Raw genomic sequence first — 15,675 nt, 5'->3', positions numbered from 1 at the left:
TGTGAATCACAGTAAGCAAGTTATTAAATTCTCAGCCTGAATTTTCTCCTTAAAATGAGAATAACACTACTTGCTTGATTGTATTGTTAAGAGATGTCTACAGTGATCAGCACAGTCCTTGGCAAATAATTAGTGCCATATAATATATATAAACTGCTATTATTTTTCTCAATTCATATGTAGTGCTGTTGGATTACTTTGCAAAAAAGTGTGTATGCTTGTCCAACAAGTTAGTAAGCCGCTTGTCTTTGGCTTAATGTTATGTGTGTGTGTGTGTGTGTGTGTATACATACATAATTTTGAATTTTTTAATTTATTAATATGAGAGAGAGATTGATTTGTCATTCCACTTATTTATGCATTCATTGGTTGACTCTTATATGTGCCCTGAGGGAGGGAGGACTGAACCTGCAACCTTGTCGTATTAGGACAATGCTCTAACCAGCTTAGCTACCCAGCCAGGGTACCTTTGGCCTAATATTTTTTTTTTGTTAGATGTAGGGTATTTGGATTAACAATCAGATGTGTGAGAGTAAACAATATGGGAAATAGGAGGAAACCATAGGAAAAGGTCCTTTTACTTGGGTTGAAATCATTGTAAAACAAATGTGCTTTGTCTATGAAGTTGCTTCTTGTTCAGTGTTCAAGTTTATGGCACTTGGCTGTCTGGGTGACCTTTCCTTGAAGCTTTAAATCACATTCTATCTTCTGAAGAATTCATTAGGCTTCTTAGGGAAATACAAAAGTCTTGATCTTATAAATCATCAGGAAGAATTATATCTCCCAAATCAATGTTTACACGACTTTATAAAAAACCCCAGTAGATTAAGAGAGACTGGTTCTTTCCAGAGAAGTATCTTTTGGAGATCTTGGACAAGTCACATATATTTAGATGTGTGGTGATTCTTAGTGAGAGGCCTAAGAACACACATTTGGCTAGGAAAAAAGGCAGCCTTTTTGAGGTGACTCTGGGCTTTTGTATTTCTTTCATTTTTTCAGTTGCTCCAGTTCATGTCCTGAACTTTTTTTCCCCTTCCCTTCCCTTCCCTTGCCTTCCCTTCCCTCCCCTCCCTTCCCTTCCTTCTTTTTTCCCTCCCTCCCTCCCTTCCTTCCTTCCTTTCTAAAAATAGATATAGTAGAAGTAGGTGTTGAAAGAAGGGTGAGAGAGGATGAGTGAAGTTTGTCTGCCTTCTTTCCATGGTGCCATGTCCTCAGGCTCTAGTCTAGTGTTTTTCAACTTTGACTCATGTCAGAATTAGTTAGGGTTGAGAACTCCGATTAAAAAAAATAATTATAGCCCTGGCCAGTGTGGCTCAGTTGATTGGAGCATTATCCCATGGACTGAAAGGTCGTGGGTTCAATTCCCAGTCAGGGCAAGTAGCCAGGTTGTGGGTTCAATCCCTGGTTGGGGAATATATGAGAAGGCAACTGATCAATATTGCTCTCTTTCTCTCTCTCTAAGAGTAATGAAAAAATGTCCTTGGGTAAAGGTTAAGAAAAAATTACTATATCTGGACACAGATACATCTATACTCAGATACTGTGATTTAGTGGATCTGGGATGTGGCCCCACTGAGGTATTTTTTAGACATTTCTGTGTAATTTTAATATGTTGCCAGGGTTGAGGACCTCTGCTGTTAGTGGGATTTAGGTATTATATCTTGGAGTTTATTCCATGTCAGTATTGAGAAATCTACCTTTTCTTTTTCACGGCCAGCTATATACAAATGTACCACAATTTATTTACCCAGTGCTTTATTGGTGGACATTTAGGTTGTGTATTAGAATATGCTTATTTTAAGCTTCTGAAAAAACAAAAGACTCCAAAATAGAGTGGTTTAAACAAAATAGAAATCTGTTTCTCTCATTAAACTCATCAGACGTAAATGGTAGTTTGGTAGGGGCTCTGCCTGATTTCACACGTCTCTCAGTACGTGACTTCCATCTCTGAGTACCGGACAACAGCTTCAGCTTCCTGCCGCTCTGTCGTAGTCAGCAGACAGCAAGAAAGAGCATGCATGCTACTCCTTTTACATAATCTCCAGAAGTTTTGGCTTATATCCCATTGGCCAGAAATTTGTCACTTGACCATTCCCACCTGCAAGAATGGTTGGGAAATCGAGTTAGGTACTTAGCTAAAACGTGGGAACTCGTCTGTTAAAGGGAAATGGAAAGAAAGGATACTGATAGTTAAGTGGCAGTGTCTACCACCTACAGGTCATCTCTGGCCATGCCAGTATAAATAATGTAATGAATATCTTGGAATATGTTTCTGGGTCCATGTATATTTCTAGCATAAATTCTTAAAAGTGGAATTGCTGAAGCAAAAGATATGCTCATCTATTTCAGTGTTGTTAAGTCTGTGATGTCTCTGTTAAAGGATATGATGGGACTAAAGGAAGAAGCCTCCTTGGGCAGGTCCACTTGGCTTAATCATTATGTATGGGCGAGGGGGCCCCCGAAACCCAGAATTTATTTATAAAAAATTGTGTATTTATTCTTACATGTTTAAACTTCAGTCACCTTCAAAATACTCTCCATTTGATGCAATACACCTATGGAGATGTTTTTTCCACTGCTCAAAACAGTTTATGACCCTGTCAATTTGGATGCCTAAAAAAGATGCCCAAAGTGCTTCTGCTGTTTTTTGTTTCACCTCTTCCACATGGACAAAATGTACCCCTTTGAGGACTCTTTTCATCCGGGGAAAACAAAAAAAGTCATTCAGGGTGAGATCGGGTGAATAGGGAGGGTGGGGCAGAGGGGTCACGCTGATTTTGGTGAAAAACTGTTGAACACTTAGGGCGGTGTGGGCAGGTGTGCCTGTAAATCATCCATCATGAAATGGGCAAATGCATTGAAAAAGTCTTCAAAAAAATTCACTGAAACCAAACATAGCCTCTCACAGCAGTGCCAGCTGGCACACTGATACAGATGGGTTCCCACAACACTCACCTAGCAGGGGAAGCCTGTACCACAAGGGGCCCTCTCTCCACAAGATAATTTCAGGGTTTTTTTATTGGATCCTGGCTCGTATTAAAGCCAGCAGGACCCATCCCCCAGAAGCTGGGCTCCTAGATTAATTTGAATTAAAAGAAAAGCTCTTTGGCCAACATAATCTTTTATTCATTCTCTGTGATACACTCATGTCAAGAAGATAATGTTTGAAGTCCAAATCAGAGAGAGGGAGGCTTTGATAGATTTTATAAATTCCAAAGGTAAATAACTTCCTAAGTTTCTTTGTAATTTCCCAATTCTGTCAGGTTTTTATTACCAGAGAACAAAGGTGCTAGGATGAGAAGGTTTTGATAGTGTTTTTAGACGGATCTTCACTGATTCTTTGAAAATCCAAGATGTGTACCACTATTTGTAAGTTTGGCTTTGTGATCTGCAAACCCATCTACGGAAGTATTATACAGGGGTGGACAAAAGTGGCTTACAGTTGTTCATATGGAAAATAATACAATAGTTAATAAATAATAATACAAAAATAAACTGTTTCCTGTGCTCACAACTGTAAACCTATTTTTGCCCACCCCTGTACATAGAGATGGGCTCTCAGAGATTTGGTTTGCCTATGAAAAGGATGAGTTTTGTCGGGGAGGAGTGATAAGGAAATCTAGAAAGAGTAAAGGAAAGCCAGCTGTGGCCACTCAGCCCACCTGCTGAATGGAGCCTGGGCAGAGACTAGCAGAGAGGAGAGGGCAGTGGCTGTACTGGAGACCTCATTATAATTGATGTCAGGTCTTGATATGACAAAATTCTTCCTTCACATTCTTTTTCTGTCAGTTATATCTCTTTACTTTGATAAGAGGTCAAAAATGTTTCATAAAACGTAGTAAATTCTTGAAGCTGCCATTAGGAAATATTCTCTGTGTAATTTTTCTAGTGTAAACAATATATTATAATGCTCCATTTACTCCCTTTCCTAAGCTCTAAATGCACACACTTGCAAGATGCTAATTAGGGATAGAGATTTAGTGCATGGGATAATATGATTTAAGATGTAACAACGTTCTCAAATATTTCTGGAGTGATGTATAGGTTTCCAGTGTGTCCACATCCTTGTAACACCCCCGTGGGCTTGGATAGGTGTTTATATCTTCATGGACACATCAAGAAACTAAGGTTAAAGTGATTAGATTTTGCTTAGTATCTTTTGCTTAGTATCTTAGTATCTTAGTATCTTTTGCTTAGTAGAAGACTGGACCTAGGTCCCAGTCTTCTGGCTCCAAATGTCCTCTTTGTCTTATACCATTCCAAAGCTTACTTTTTGTGGAAAGGACAAATCCAGGACTTTTAGTTTCTCTACCTGAGCGAGGCAGCTGCTTGGCCATAGCAGGGGAAGAAAAGTCAGAATGTGACTTGGAGGCAAATTATTTTCCCCTGTGTTTTAAAACAGTAACTGAGATCATATTATATACTGTGCACATGGCCTAGAGAAATTCTGGTGAGAGTGTTTGCTACTTGATGTTCTATTGACTTGAGCCAGTGTTGGAAACTGGACAGTTTCCAGTTTTGAGACTCCTTTCCACTTAAGAATGCCCTCTGGTAGTGATGGGTAGCGTTGACTTGCTCTTACTCTAGCCTGCACTCTTGTTTGTAATTATGTTGAAAATGCATGATCAGAGGCACTCCGGTAAACCATCTTTAAAGTCCTCATCCCTCCAGCATAAAAACCTGAATTGTTGATAAATACAGAAACAAGCATCACACATTTGTTTAATGCCCCCAGACTCATATTTTACATCATGATTTTGAAGTTGTGGGTTATGAAATCACTTTAGTGATTGAAACCTTTGAGTTTATGGCTCAGAGATTCACACCTTTAAGTTTATGGCTCAAAGATTCATAACTTTAATCAGTGGTTTTTCAAACTGTGGATCACAACTTCTTAACAGATTGTGAAATCAAATTAGTGAATTACAACCATCAGTTTACAAAGTAGAACAGAAACTACCCTGGCCAGGTGGCTCAGTTGGTTGGAGTGTCATCCCATACACCAAAAGCTTGCAGGTTCGATTCCCAGTCAGGGCACTTGCCTAGGTTAAGGGTTCTATCCCCAGTTGAGATTCATATGAGAGGCAACTGGTTGATGTTTCTCTCCCCCACCTCCCTTTTTCTTTCCCTAAAATCAATAAACATATTCTCAGGTGAGGATTAAAAAAAATAAAAATAAAAAGTAGAACAGAAAATTAAAAGAAAATATCAAATTGGTTTCTAAAGACTAAGATTGAATAAAATTTTATTGTGTTATATATTTACATTTACATTTACATGTGGGTTTGGGATCACAATTTAATAGTGTACAGTATTTCTCAGGATTGCAGCCAACCATTTGAAATCTACTAATTATTGTAATAGCCCCATCTGCTGGTACTTAAGGATATAATCACGGAAGGATTTTAGTTACCTATGGTTATTATTATGCTTCATGCCTTTATATGGACTTTTCCATTGTGATTTGGTAAGTATATATTTTTTCGGAATAATAACATTTATCACTAATACATGTTTAGATTCTTTCTGATCAATACAAGATGCAGGATGCATTGGAAAAATCTGATCATTTGATGGCTGCAGCCAAAGACCTGTTTGTTGATTTTCCTCGTAGGCGGGCAGGTAAAGTATTCAATTCAGACAAAAGCTTCTTTTCCGCATTAACCACAAATGGCTATTTGGAAGAATTTAACATATTTTTTAGGCATTGTGCTACTTATAAGTATTATAGAGTGGGTAGCATACAAGAGTTGTCAGCCATACATTCATTATAACTTGTTCTTCACTAGGAATATTAACTATTATGAATTAGTCAGCTAAGGAAAAGTAAGTTGTTATTATCTACTAAAATGTCTTATAGTGCAATGTACAAGATTTTATAATTTAAAATAAGACTTCATTTTTAGTTTACCAGTATCAAATTACCATATAATTGAAGTAACTGTGTTTATATGTAATTTGAGTGAAACTTAATTTGAAATTCAAAGCAACTGAAGTCTCTCTCTGAAAGGAACTTCCTTCCTTCTCAGATACATAGTATTATTCATAATGTGTATATAATTCATTGCTTATTTTAATCTTTAAAAAGAGGTCATTAGTTTAAAGTTTGAATCCTGGCTCAGCCACTTATTAGTGTGACCCTAGGTCCATTGCTTCAGATCTCTGAGTTTCAGTTTACTGATCTGTAAAATAATAATAGTAACAACTTTATGGGATTTTGTGAGGGTAAAATGCTTTAATAAAGCATTTAGAACTGTGCCTGGCATATATATAGTAAGTAGTGTAAAAGTGTGAGCTGCTATTATCATTAAAAATTTTCATGATGATACAAAACTACAGCAGTATATAGTGTTTGCTTGAAATCACTTTAATTAAATGAAACAAAATCATCACAACATCTTCCTTTTGCAGGTTTTCCAAATGTAACAGTGGCTCCTGATTCCTCTCAGGGTCCCATTGTGGTAAATCAAGACCCTGTCACCCAGGCCATCCTTGGGAAATCTGTCGTGGAGCCGCAGGTAACGTGTTCTGCTTCCAGCCAAAGTGCTCATGCTGAAATTAAGTTTAAGTTGAGGTAGGCATTGTGGTAACCATTTCAAAAGCCTGAATGCCAACAAATACCAAGTTGTGGTTGTTAGAATTGTTCTTAATCATATTGCACTTTCTGTGATTAGTGTTTGTACTAAACAAGATAGGATTGGATAGCTAACCCATATTGAGTGACTTACCTGGGAGGTAGGCACTATTATCCTCATTTAGCAGATGGGGAGAAAAGAAACTGAGGCTCAGAAAATTTAAGTGACTTGTCCAAGATCATGTAGCTAGTTAGCATCAGAGATGACATTGAAATGTAGGCTGCCTGGCTCCACAGACCGCTGCCACTGCCTGCTGGTACGGGAACAACAGAGTCAGGTGGGTCTGTATTCATATTCTGCTGCTGACTAGGTGTTTCATCTTGAGTTGATTTCTTGAAGTATCTAAGGTGGCTCAGAGTGTTTTTTGTTAAATGGTAATAGAATATACCTGCTGTGGTTGTTATGAGGGTTAGCTGAGATGTTATGTAAAGTGCCTAGCATGACATTAGATAGTGGTTCTTCATTAAATGTTAGTTTCTTCTAATGCATTAGTATGTTAAAGAGTAACTACCCAAGAAACGTCGTATTTATTGACTAGTTTCATGAGAAAATTATATTATAGCAGTAGAACTTTAACTAGCTGTATCCTAACCTAATTAGAACTCTTAATCAAAATGTTTAGAATTTTGAGATAATAAACATTTTTTAAAAGCCCATGAAAAGCTTAATACTGAAATAAAACTTCTTATGAATGATTAGGACTCAGTCCCTGTTTAATGCAATTTCCTAGTCTATGTATCTTCTCTGAAAAAAGGGAAATCATCATTTAGAGGGATAATCCCAGGGAATTACAGTGTCCAGAATAATTAAAGACTTGATAAGTATCTTGTTTTCTACAAAGACAATTAAATAGGCTGTTATATATATTTTAAATAGCCAAAATCCATCAGTTATATCCCTAGCTAAAAACTACTTATGTTTTGGCACTTACTACAATGTTAGCTTTCAGATAATGGTGGTCTCTATCATGGGACTGAGGAAGTGGCCAGAGCTGAGGTTAGAGAGACGGGGAGGAGCTAGGTTATGGAAGGCTAAGGAAGCAGGAAGTAAGAGAAGAGCCACTAAAGAATTTTGAGAATGGGGTCATGATGAAATTGACTGTACCATGGAAGATGGATTGGGAGGGACAAGACTGGCGAGAGCCTCTGGGTGGAAGACTTAGCTTGGGATCTTAGTGAGGAGTGGTGAGGACCCAACCCAAAGCAGTGGCAGTAGGAAGAAGATAGGGGGCAAGAGGGGTAGCTTGAGATATTAAAAAGGGGTAGAACTGACAGGATTGGGGTGGCTGATTGGCTGTGACAGATGAGAAAGAAAAATAATTCCCAGCTGCTGGCTTGAGCATCTGAGTAGATGGGGATGCTGTTTATGGTCTTAGGAATGATAGGAGAGGCTTAGGAAGATGATCAGTTTTAGACATGTTGAGTCTACATGTATAGTATGTTTTGCCAGGGATATCTTTTAGGCATTTAGATGGTTGGATATAAATGTCTCTAGGGCTCAAGGAAGATCGGGTGAAGATAGAAATTCGGAAATTAATAGCATCTGACTGGTAATTGCAGCTTTGGAATTAAATATAAGCATTCGGAAAGTGAGTCAAGTGAAAGGAGAAAAAAAGCCCAAAGAGAAGACCTTGAGTTATCAGATATAAGGGAAGGGTAGAAAAAGAAAAACCAATATAGGATATTGGGAGGGAAGAGCCAGAAGAAGGAAGAAAAACCAAGAAAATACGTGTAGTGGAAGTTAAAGGGAAAAGTGTACCAAAGAAGGTTTTGAAGGCTGTCCTGACCAGTGTGCCTCAGTGGGTTGAGTGTTGTCCAGCAAAACGAAAGGTTGCCTGTTTGCTTCCTGATCAGGGCACATGCTTAGGTTGCTGGCGTAGGTTGTGAGAGGCGACCCATCGATGTTTCTCTGGCACATCAATATTTCTCTCCCTTTCTTACTGCCTCCCTTCCCCCTCTCTAAAAAAGATAATTAAAAAATCCTTTAAAAAAGATTTTGAGGGAAAGAAATGAGTGGTCATTGATATCTGATAAGTCATAGAAATAAGGGAAGGCAAAGACTGACAGATATCCATTTGACTTAGGAACAAGTTTGTGATGTTGACCTTGCAGAGAGCAGTTTGAGTGGTAGAGCAGAAGCAAAGTGACAGGGCATAGATGGTGAATGAGGTGTGGAAGACAGATCTTTCTAGAAGTGTGGTGGTGAAAGAAGATAAGTAGTGGATTGAGGAGATATAGGATCAGGATAAGATGGGAGAGAGTTGCTCATATTTGAATGTGGATGAGCTGAAGCCAGTGCACAGAGAGAGAGGTTGAAGATGCAGGAGAAGGAAAGGGCAGATGATGGAGGAGGTGAGAGGGTTTGGGTTGTAAAACTTATGCAGGGACCTTAGAAAGAGGGACTGCTCTTCTATTATGATAAAAAGGAAGAAAGGATGAGTTTATATATAACCCACCAGTATTGTTATTCTGCTTTTTGTGTTGAGAAAGGCTCTTAATGAAGTAGATGATGAGGAAGAAGAAGCTGTTAACAGCCAGTCAGAAGAAAGTGAGAATGAGTTGGACAACTCTCTAAACTCTCAGTCTAACATGAATGCAGACAGGTATGTATATACGGCATAAATGTCTACAGCACTTTTCTTTTTCCCAAGGCCATTTTTTCCCAGCTTGACTGAGATATTATTGACATATAATATTGTGTAAGTTTAAGGTGCACAGCTTCTTGATTTGATACATTTATGTATGCAAAATGATCACCATAGCATTATTTAATACCTCCATCACATAACATGATTACCATTTTTTTTTTGTGGTGCGAATACTAAGATCTATTCATTTAGCAACTTTAAAGTATTAGCTATAATCATCATGCTGTTCATTAGATCTCTAGAAGTTATTCATCTTACTATTAGAAGTCTTTATCCTTTTACCATCTCCCCATTTCCCCAACCTCCACAGCCCCTGTTAACCACAATTCAACTTTGTTTCTGTGAGTTCAGCTTTTTTAGATTCCACATTTAAGTGATAGAGTATTTGTCTTTCTCTGTCTCACTTATCTCAGCGTGATGCCCTTTCATCCATATTGTCAAAAATGGTAGGATTCCCTTTTTTAAATTATATTTTATTGATTATACTATCACAATTGTCCCAAGTTTTCCCCCTTAGACCCCATCCACCCAGAACCTGCCACTCCTTCAGGCAATCCCTGTACCATTGTTTATGTCTATTGATCATGTGTAGGTTCTCTGGCTGCTCCATTTCCTATACTGTACTTTACATCCTCATGGGATTCTGTAATTACCTGTTTGTACTTCTTAATCCCCAGATGTCTTCACCCATTCCCCCACACTCCCCTCCCATATGGCAACCATTAAAACTCTCTTTGTATCCATGATTCTGTCTCTGATTTTCCTGTTTGCTTAGTTTGTTTTTTAGATCCCATTGTTGATAGATTTGTATTTTTGCCATTTGATTATTCATAGTTTTGACGTTCTTTTCTTAAATAAGTCCCTTTAACATTTCATATAATAATGGTTTGGGGATGATGAACTACTTTATGTTTTTCTTCTCTGGGAAGCTCTTTATCTACCCTTTGATTCTAAATGATAGCCTTGCTGGATAGAACAATCTTGGCTGTAGGTCCCTGCTTTTTATGACTTTGAATATTTCTTGCCAATCCCTCCTGGCCTGCAAAATTTCTTTTGAGAAATCAGCTGACAGTCTTATGGGAATTCCCCTATAGGTAACTAACTACTTTTCTCTTGCTGCTTTTAAGATTCTCTCTTTATCATTAACCTGTGACATTTTAATTATGATGTGTCTTGGAGTGGGCCTCTTTTCATCCATCTTGTTTGGGACTCTGTGCTTCCTGGACTCGCATGCTTATTTCCTTCCCCAAATTAGTGAAGTTTTCTTCCATTATTTTTTAAAATATTTTATTTATTTATTTTTAGAGAGGGAAGGGGGAGAGAAAGAGAGAGCAAGAGAGAAACATCAATGTGCGGTTGCTGGGGGTCGTGGCCTGCAACCCAGGCATGTGCCTTGACTGGGAATTGAACCTGCGATGCTTTGGTTCGCAGCCCGCACTCAATCCACTGAGCTATGCCAGCCAGGGCTTCTTTCATTATTTTTCAACTAGATCTCCAATTTCTTGCTTTTTCTCTTTTCCTTCTGGAACCCCTATTTTGCAAATGTTGGAATGCTTGAAGTTGTCCCAGAGGCTGCCTACCCTATCCTTGTTTGTTTGTTTGTTTGTTTTTTCTTTTGATTCTTTTTTCTTCTTGTTCTGATTGGTTGTTTTTTTCTTCCCTATGTTCCAAATCATTGATTTGATTCTCAGCTTCATCCATTATACTGTTGTTTCCCTGTAAATTGTTCTTTATTTTAATTAAGGGTCATTCATTTCTGACTGGATCTTTTTTATGCTGTTGAGGTCCTCACTAAATTCCTTGAGCATTCTTATGAGCAGTGTTTTGAACTCTGCATCTGATAGATTGCTTATCTCCATTTTGTGTAGCTCTTCTTCTGGAGTTTTGACCTGTTCTTTCATTTGGGCTATGTTTCTTTGTCTCCTCATTTTGGCAGCCTCCCTGTATTTGTTTCTATGTTTTAGGTAGAGCTGTTTTGACTCTGTGTCTTGGTAGTGTAGCCTAATGTAGTAAGTGTCCTGTAGGGTCCAGTGGCACAGCCTCCTCTATCACCCAACCTGGGTACTCAAGTTGTGCCCTTTGTGTGGGCTGAGTACACTCTCCTCTTGTAGTTGAGCCTTGATTACTGTTGGCAGGTCATTGGGAAGGACTTACCCAGGCCAGTCAGCTGCAAGGATTGTCTGTGACCTCTGACCACCAACCTCCACCCTCTGTGGAGGATCAGCCGTACAGGGGCAGGTTGGTGGTGTTCTGATGTGGTCTGTTGCTGACCACTGGGTGTGCAAGCCCTGGGGTTTTTCAGTTGTTGCAGGCCAAGGTTAGCCTCCTACTGTGTTTTGCCTGGAACTACACTGCCTGAGCTATAAAGCAGTTTGAGAAGGCTGCTACTTGTGCTGAGCTTGGAGATTCCCAGGCGAAGTCAAGCTGTGAGTCTAGGCTAGTTATTGCTAGTGCTGGGCCTGGGATTTCTTAGTAAGAGGCAGGGGTCTGAGGGCTACCTGAGGCTGGCTGTTGCTTGTTTGAGAGGGTTTAGGAAGTTGTGAAGCATGAGCCAAGACCAGCCATTCATGGAAAAGCTGCTTGGGTGGGCCCATAGGGTAGGTGGGAGGGAGTCTCTGGGGATCTCCAGGGTAGGGCAAACAGTGTTAGTTAGGTTGATGGAGTCTCAGATATGGCAACAGCCTGCTTGCTCTGTGGCTGTATGTAGGGAGGGTTCAGAAGAGAGACAGTGTCCTGCCTTTCTGTCTGGGAGAAAGCTGTTTCCCAGCTCTCACCTTGATGCCAGACACTTCCCTCTCTCCTCGTATACCACTGCTTCCTTTCAAGCTGCTACCCTGGTGCTGGAGCTCAGAGGGAGTGAGTCTGATTAAGTCCATGTGTGGGTTCTTTAAGAGAAACTGCTTGGGACTCCAAAAGTTTCTTTCACCAACTCAATCCCTTACTAGTTTTTGCAGCCAGAAGTAATAGGGGTTTATCTTCCTGGCACTGGGACCCTGGCCTGGGAGTCTGGTGTGGGGTTGGGACTCCTAACTCCCTAGATAGCCTCCCGAATTTTTATCCACCACATGTGGTTGTGGGACCAGTCTGTTCCACATCTCTGCCTCTCCTACCAGTTTGGACGGATGTGGTTGCTTTAATTCCGTAGTTGACAGACTCCCATTCAACTTGTTTTTTTGCCAGTTCTGAGTGATGGTTGTTTTATACAAGGAGGCGAGCCACGTTTACCTATGCTGCCATCTTGACCAGAAATCTCGGGTAGGATTTCTTTTTTTTTCTGATGGCTCTATAAGATTTCATTGTGTGTGTGTGTGTGTGTGTGTGTGTGTGTGTGTGTGTGTGTATCTGTTGACAAACAGGTTATTTCGATCTTGGCAATTGTGGAAAATGCTGCAATCAACATGGGAATACGGATAACTCAGGGGTCCTGTTTTCATTTCCTTTGGCTATATACCCATGAGTGGAATTGCTGGATCATATGGTAGTTTTCTTTTTAATGTTTTGAGAAACACTGTACTGTTTTCCATAGTGGCTGTACCATTTATATTCCCATCAATAGTACATAAGGGTTCCCTTTTCCCCACCTCATCACCAACACTTTTTACCTTTTGACTTTTTCATGATAGCCATCCTGAAAAAGCCATTGGGTGAAGTGATATCTCATTGTGGTTTTGATGTGTATTTTCTTGAGTATTAGTGGTGTTGTGCACCTTTTTATGCACCTGTTGGCTGTTTGTGTATCTTTGGAAAAATATCTATCTGTTCAAGTCCTCTGACTACTTTTTTTTTGGTAGGAAAATGAATTAAGTTTTATTTATTCTAGAGTAAAGTTAAAGGGTTCTTTTATTTTATTTTTTTAAATCAAATCCTTGCACATTATTAACAAACAGACAAAAGCCCTGTTCATTTGCCATGATACACTTGGAAGTGAAACAAATAAGCTATAGCTACAGATAGTGATATGGATTTGCATATGTTCAAAGCCCATGCAGGTGCTTTAAAGACTCTCCTGAGAAACCAGCAATTTCTTATGCTGCCCCAGCCCCCCTGGTTTTTACAGTCATAAGTTGTGAGTCTCCATCTTCCCGTGCTGAAACCTGGATTGCATGCTCTGGCCTCACTCCCTCCAAGGTATCCTTCCCAATTTTTATCCACCACAGGTGAATGTGGGACCACCTTCCCACTGCCACTGCCATGCTCTGTGCCACACCTGTCCTCTGTGCCTCAACTCCCTGTCTCCACCCCTCCTACCTGTCTGGATGAATTTGTCTTTAAATCCTCAGTTGTCAGACTTTCATACAGTTTGGTTTTCTTCCAGCGTTGGTGTTTTTTGTTTTGAGGTTATTTGTGATTTTTCTTGTGGTTGTGTGAGGAGGCAAAGTGTGTTTACCTACATCTCCATCTTGACTGGAAGCCCCTTAATGATTCTAACATGTTTACTTTTTTGTATGAACTTTGGTATCAACTTATGAAGCTAATACAAGGTTACTGGTATTTTTGTTATATTAGTGAATTAACTAGAGAGAACAGACATCTTTATTATGTTGTTTTACTATTCTAGCACAAAGAATGTTTTTCCATTTGTTCGTTAACTTTTTTGTTTTTGAAGAATATTTTAACGAAGTTTTTCTCAATAGGTTTTGCTCATTTCTTATTACATTTATTCCTATGTATTATATATTTTTGATTACCCTTAAATGGGGTTTTCTCTTCTAACCTTCTAACTAGTTATTGTTTATGTTCATGAAGTCTGTTGATTTCAGTGTATTATCTTGATATCCTGCTACCTTATTGACTCTTGATTGAGTTAGGTTAGCAATGATTTTCAGGGGTTTTTTTCTTTGTTTGTTGTTTTGGTATTGTATTATATTATCTGCAGATTACATAGTTTTACTTGTTTCCTAAGTCTTATGCCTCTAGTTGACTTTCTTTTGCATATTGCAGTAACTACAGGACAGTGTTAAGTAACAGTGGAGATAGTGGGCATTCTTATGTTGGTCCTGATTTGTGAAAATGACACTATTGTTTTCTTTTAAGTAAGATACTGACTTTAATGCTGAGGGTTATTAAAAAAAACAGTTCTAAGGAAATATCTGTTAATTACTGTTTTTTTGAAATTTTTTAACAAGATTGAGTACTGAATTTTGTCAAAGACTTTTTCAACATTTAGGGATAATCATGTGATTTTCCTGTTTAGATCTATTACTTTGATACATTATATTATGGATTTCCTAATGTTGAACTATCCTTGCATTCCTGAAATAAATTACACTTGGCCATGGTATATTACTTTTAATTATTACGGTGTTGATAATTATTTATTAATATTTTACTTAGTATTTTTCATTAATATTCATAAGTGATATTGTCTATACTTTTTAAATTTTAGAATATCAGATTAAAGTAACAGTGATATACTTGATTTCATAAGAAGAATATAAGGTTCTAATTTTTAAGTACTGGAATAGTTTATATAGCATTGGGATTATCTGTTCTTTGAAGATTTGGTAGAATTCCCCTGTGAACTATTTGAGCCTGGTGCTTTTATGGTAGGGAAATGCTTTAATAACTTTATTTCTTCTATGGAAATAGGATTATTTCAATCTTGTATTTCTAATCTAGCCAATTTTGGTGAATTATGATTTCTTAGGATCTTAGTGATTTTATTTAGGTTTATCAATATATTGACATAGAGGTGTGTGAATAATCTGTATACAGCTAAAAAATATTTTCTGTTTCAGTGCTTCTCTCTCCCTTATTATTTCTTTTGGTTCCCTTTCCCCCTATTAAAATTGGTTAGTGGTTTGTCTACTTTGTTAAATTTTCAAAGAACAAGGATTTTGATTTATTAATTAGAGCTACCACTTTCTGATTTCTTTATCATCAGTTTTTGTTTTTGTCTTCATTTTCTTTCTTTTCCTTTTTTTCCTAGTATTTTGAGTTGGGAATTTATTTTCATTTGTTTATTCTTAATTGACAAACATTTTTAAGCTTCTGAATTTTTCTCTAAACACTGCTTTTAATGTGTACTGTATATTCCAATATATAGTGTTTTGTTCTTTTAGAAATTAAGTAATTTTAGTTTATGTTTTTCCCTTTTACCTAACAGTCGTTTAATAGGTTTAAAAAAAATGTTTCCAGATAGAAAAACCTCTTTGTTGTTTTGTTTTATTATTCTTAGTTTGATTACATTACATTCAGAGTGTGGTTTGTAATATTTTTACTTGTGGAACTTAATGATGTTTTCTTTGTGACCTAATATATGATCAAATTTTTGTGAATGTTCCATGTGTGTGCTCGAGAAGATGTATTCTCTATTAACAAGGTATAAGGTTCTAAATGTATATCCACAAGGTCCACTTCATTATGTTGTTAATATCTTCTGTATCCCATTTT

The 15,675-nt window shown here is 38.0% G+C and overlaps 1 protein-coding gene across 5 annotated transcripts in view; it reads left to right on the top strand.

The window, feature by feature from the left end:
* The window catches only part of SPICE1 (spindle and centriole associated protein 1), a 56,666-nt gene that overhangs the window by 16,648 nt on the left and 24,343 nt on the right, over positions 1-15,675 (top strand). For all 5 annotated transcript variants that reach the window (XR_006787226.1, XR_006787227.1, XR_006787225.1 and 2 more), the window contains exons 5-7: positions 5,520-5,622; positions 6,412-6,518; positions 9,125-9,237. Coding sequence is in view for 2 of the 5 variants with exons in the window: in XM_045851993.1 (XP_045707949.1) it covers positions 5,520-5,622; positions 6,412-6,518; positions 9,125-9,237 (323 nt within the window). In the remaining 3 variants the exon portion in view is untranslated. The remainder of the gene's footprint in view (positions 1-5,519; positions 5,623-6,411; positions 6,519-9,124; positions 9,238-15,675) is intronic.

Source organism: Phyllostomus hastatus, unplaced genomic scaffold (genome assembly GCF_019186645.2).
Source record: "Phyllostomus hastatus isolate PE091 unplaced genomic scaffold, TTU_PhHast_1.1 phas_contig_86, whole genome shotgun sequence".
NCBI lineage: Eukaryota > Metazoa > Chordata > Mammalia > Chiroptera > Phyllostomidae > Phyllostomus > Phyllostomus hastatus.
Note: the sequence above shows the minus strand (reverse complement) of the source record. Positions and strands in the feature narration are given on the sequence as shown.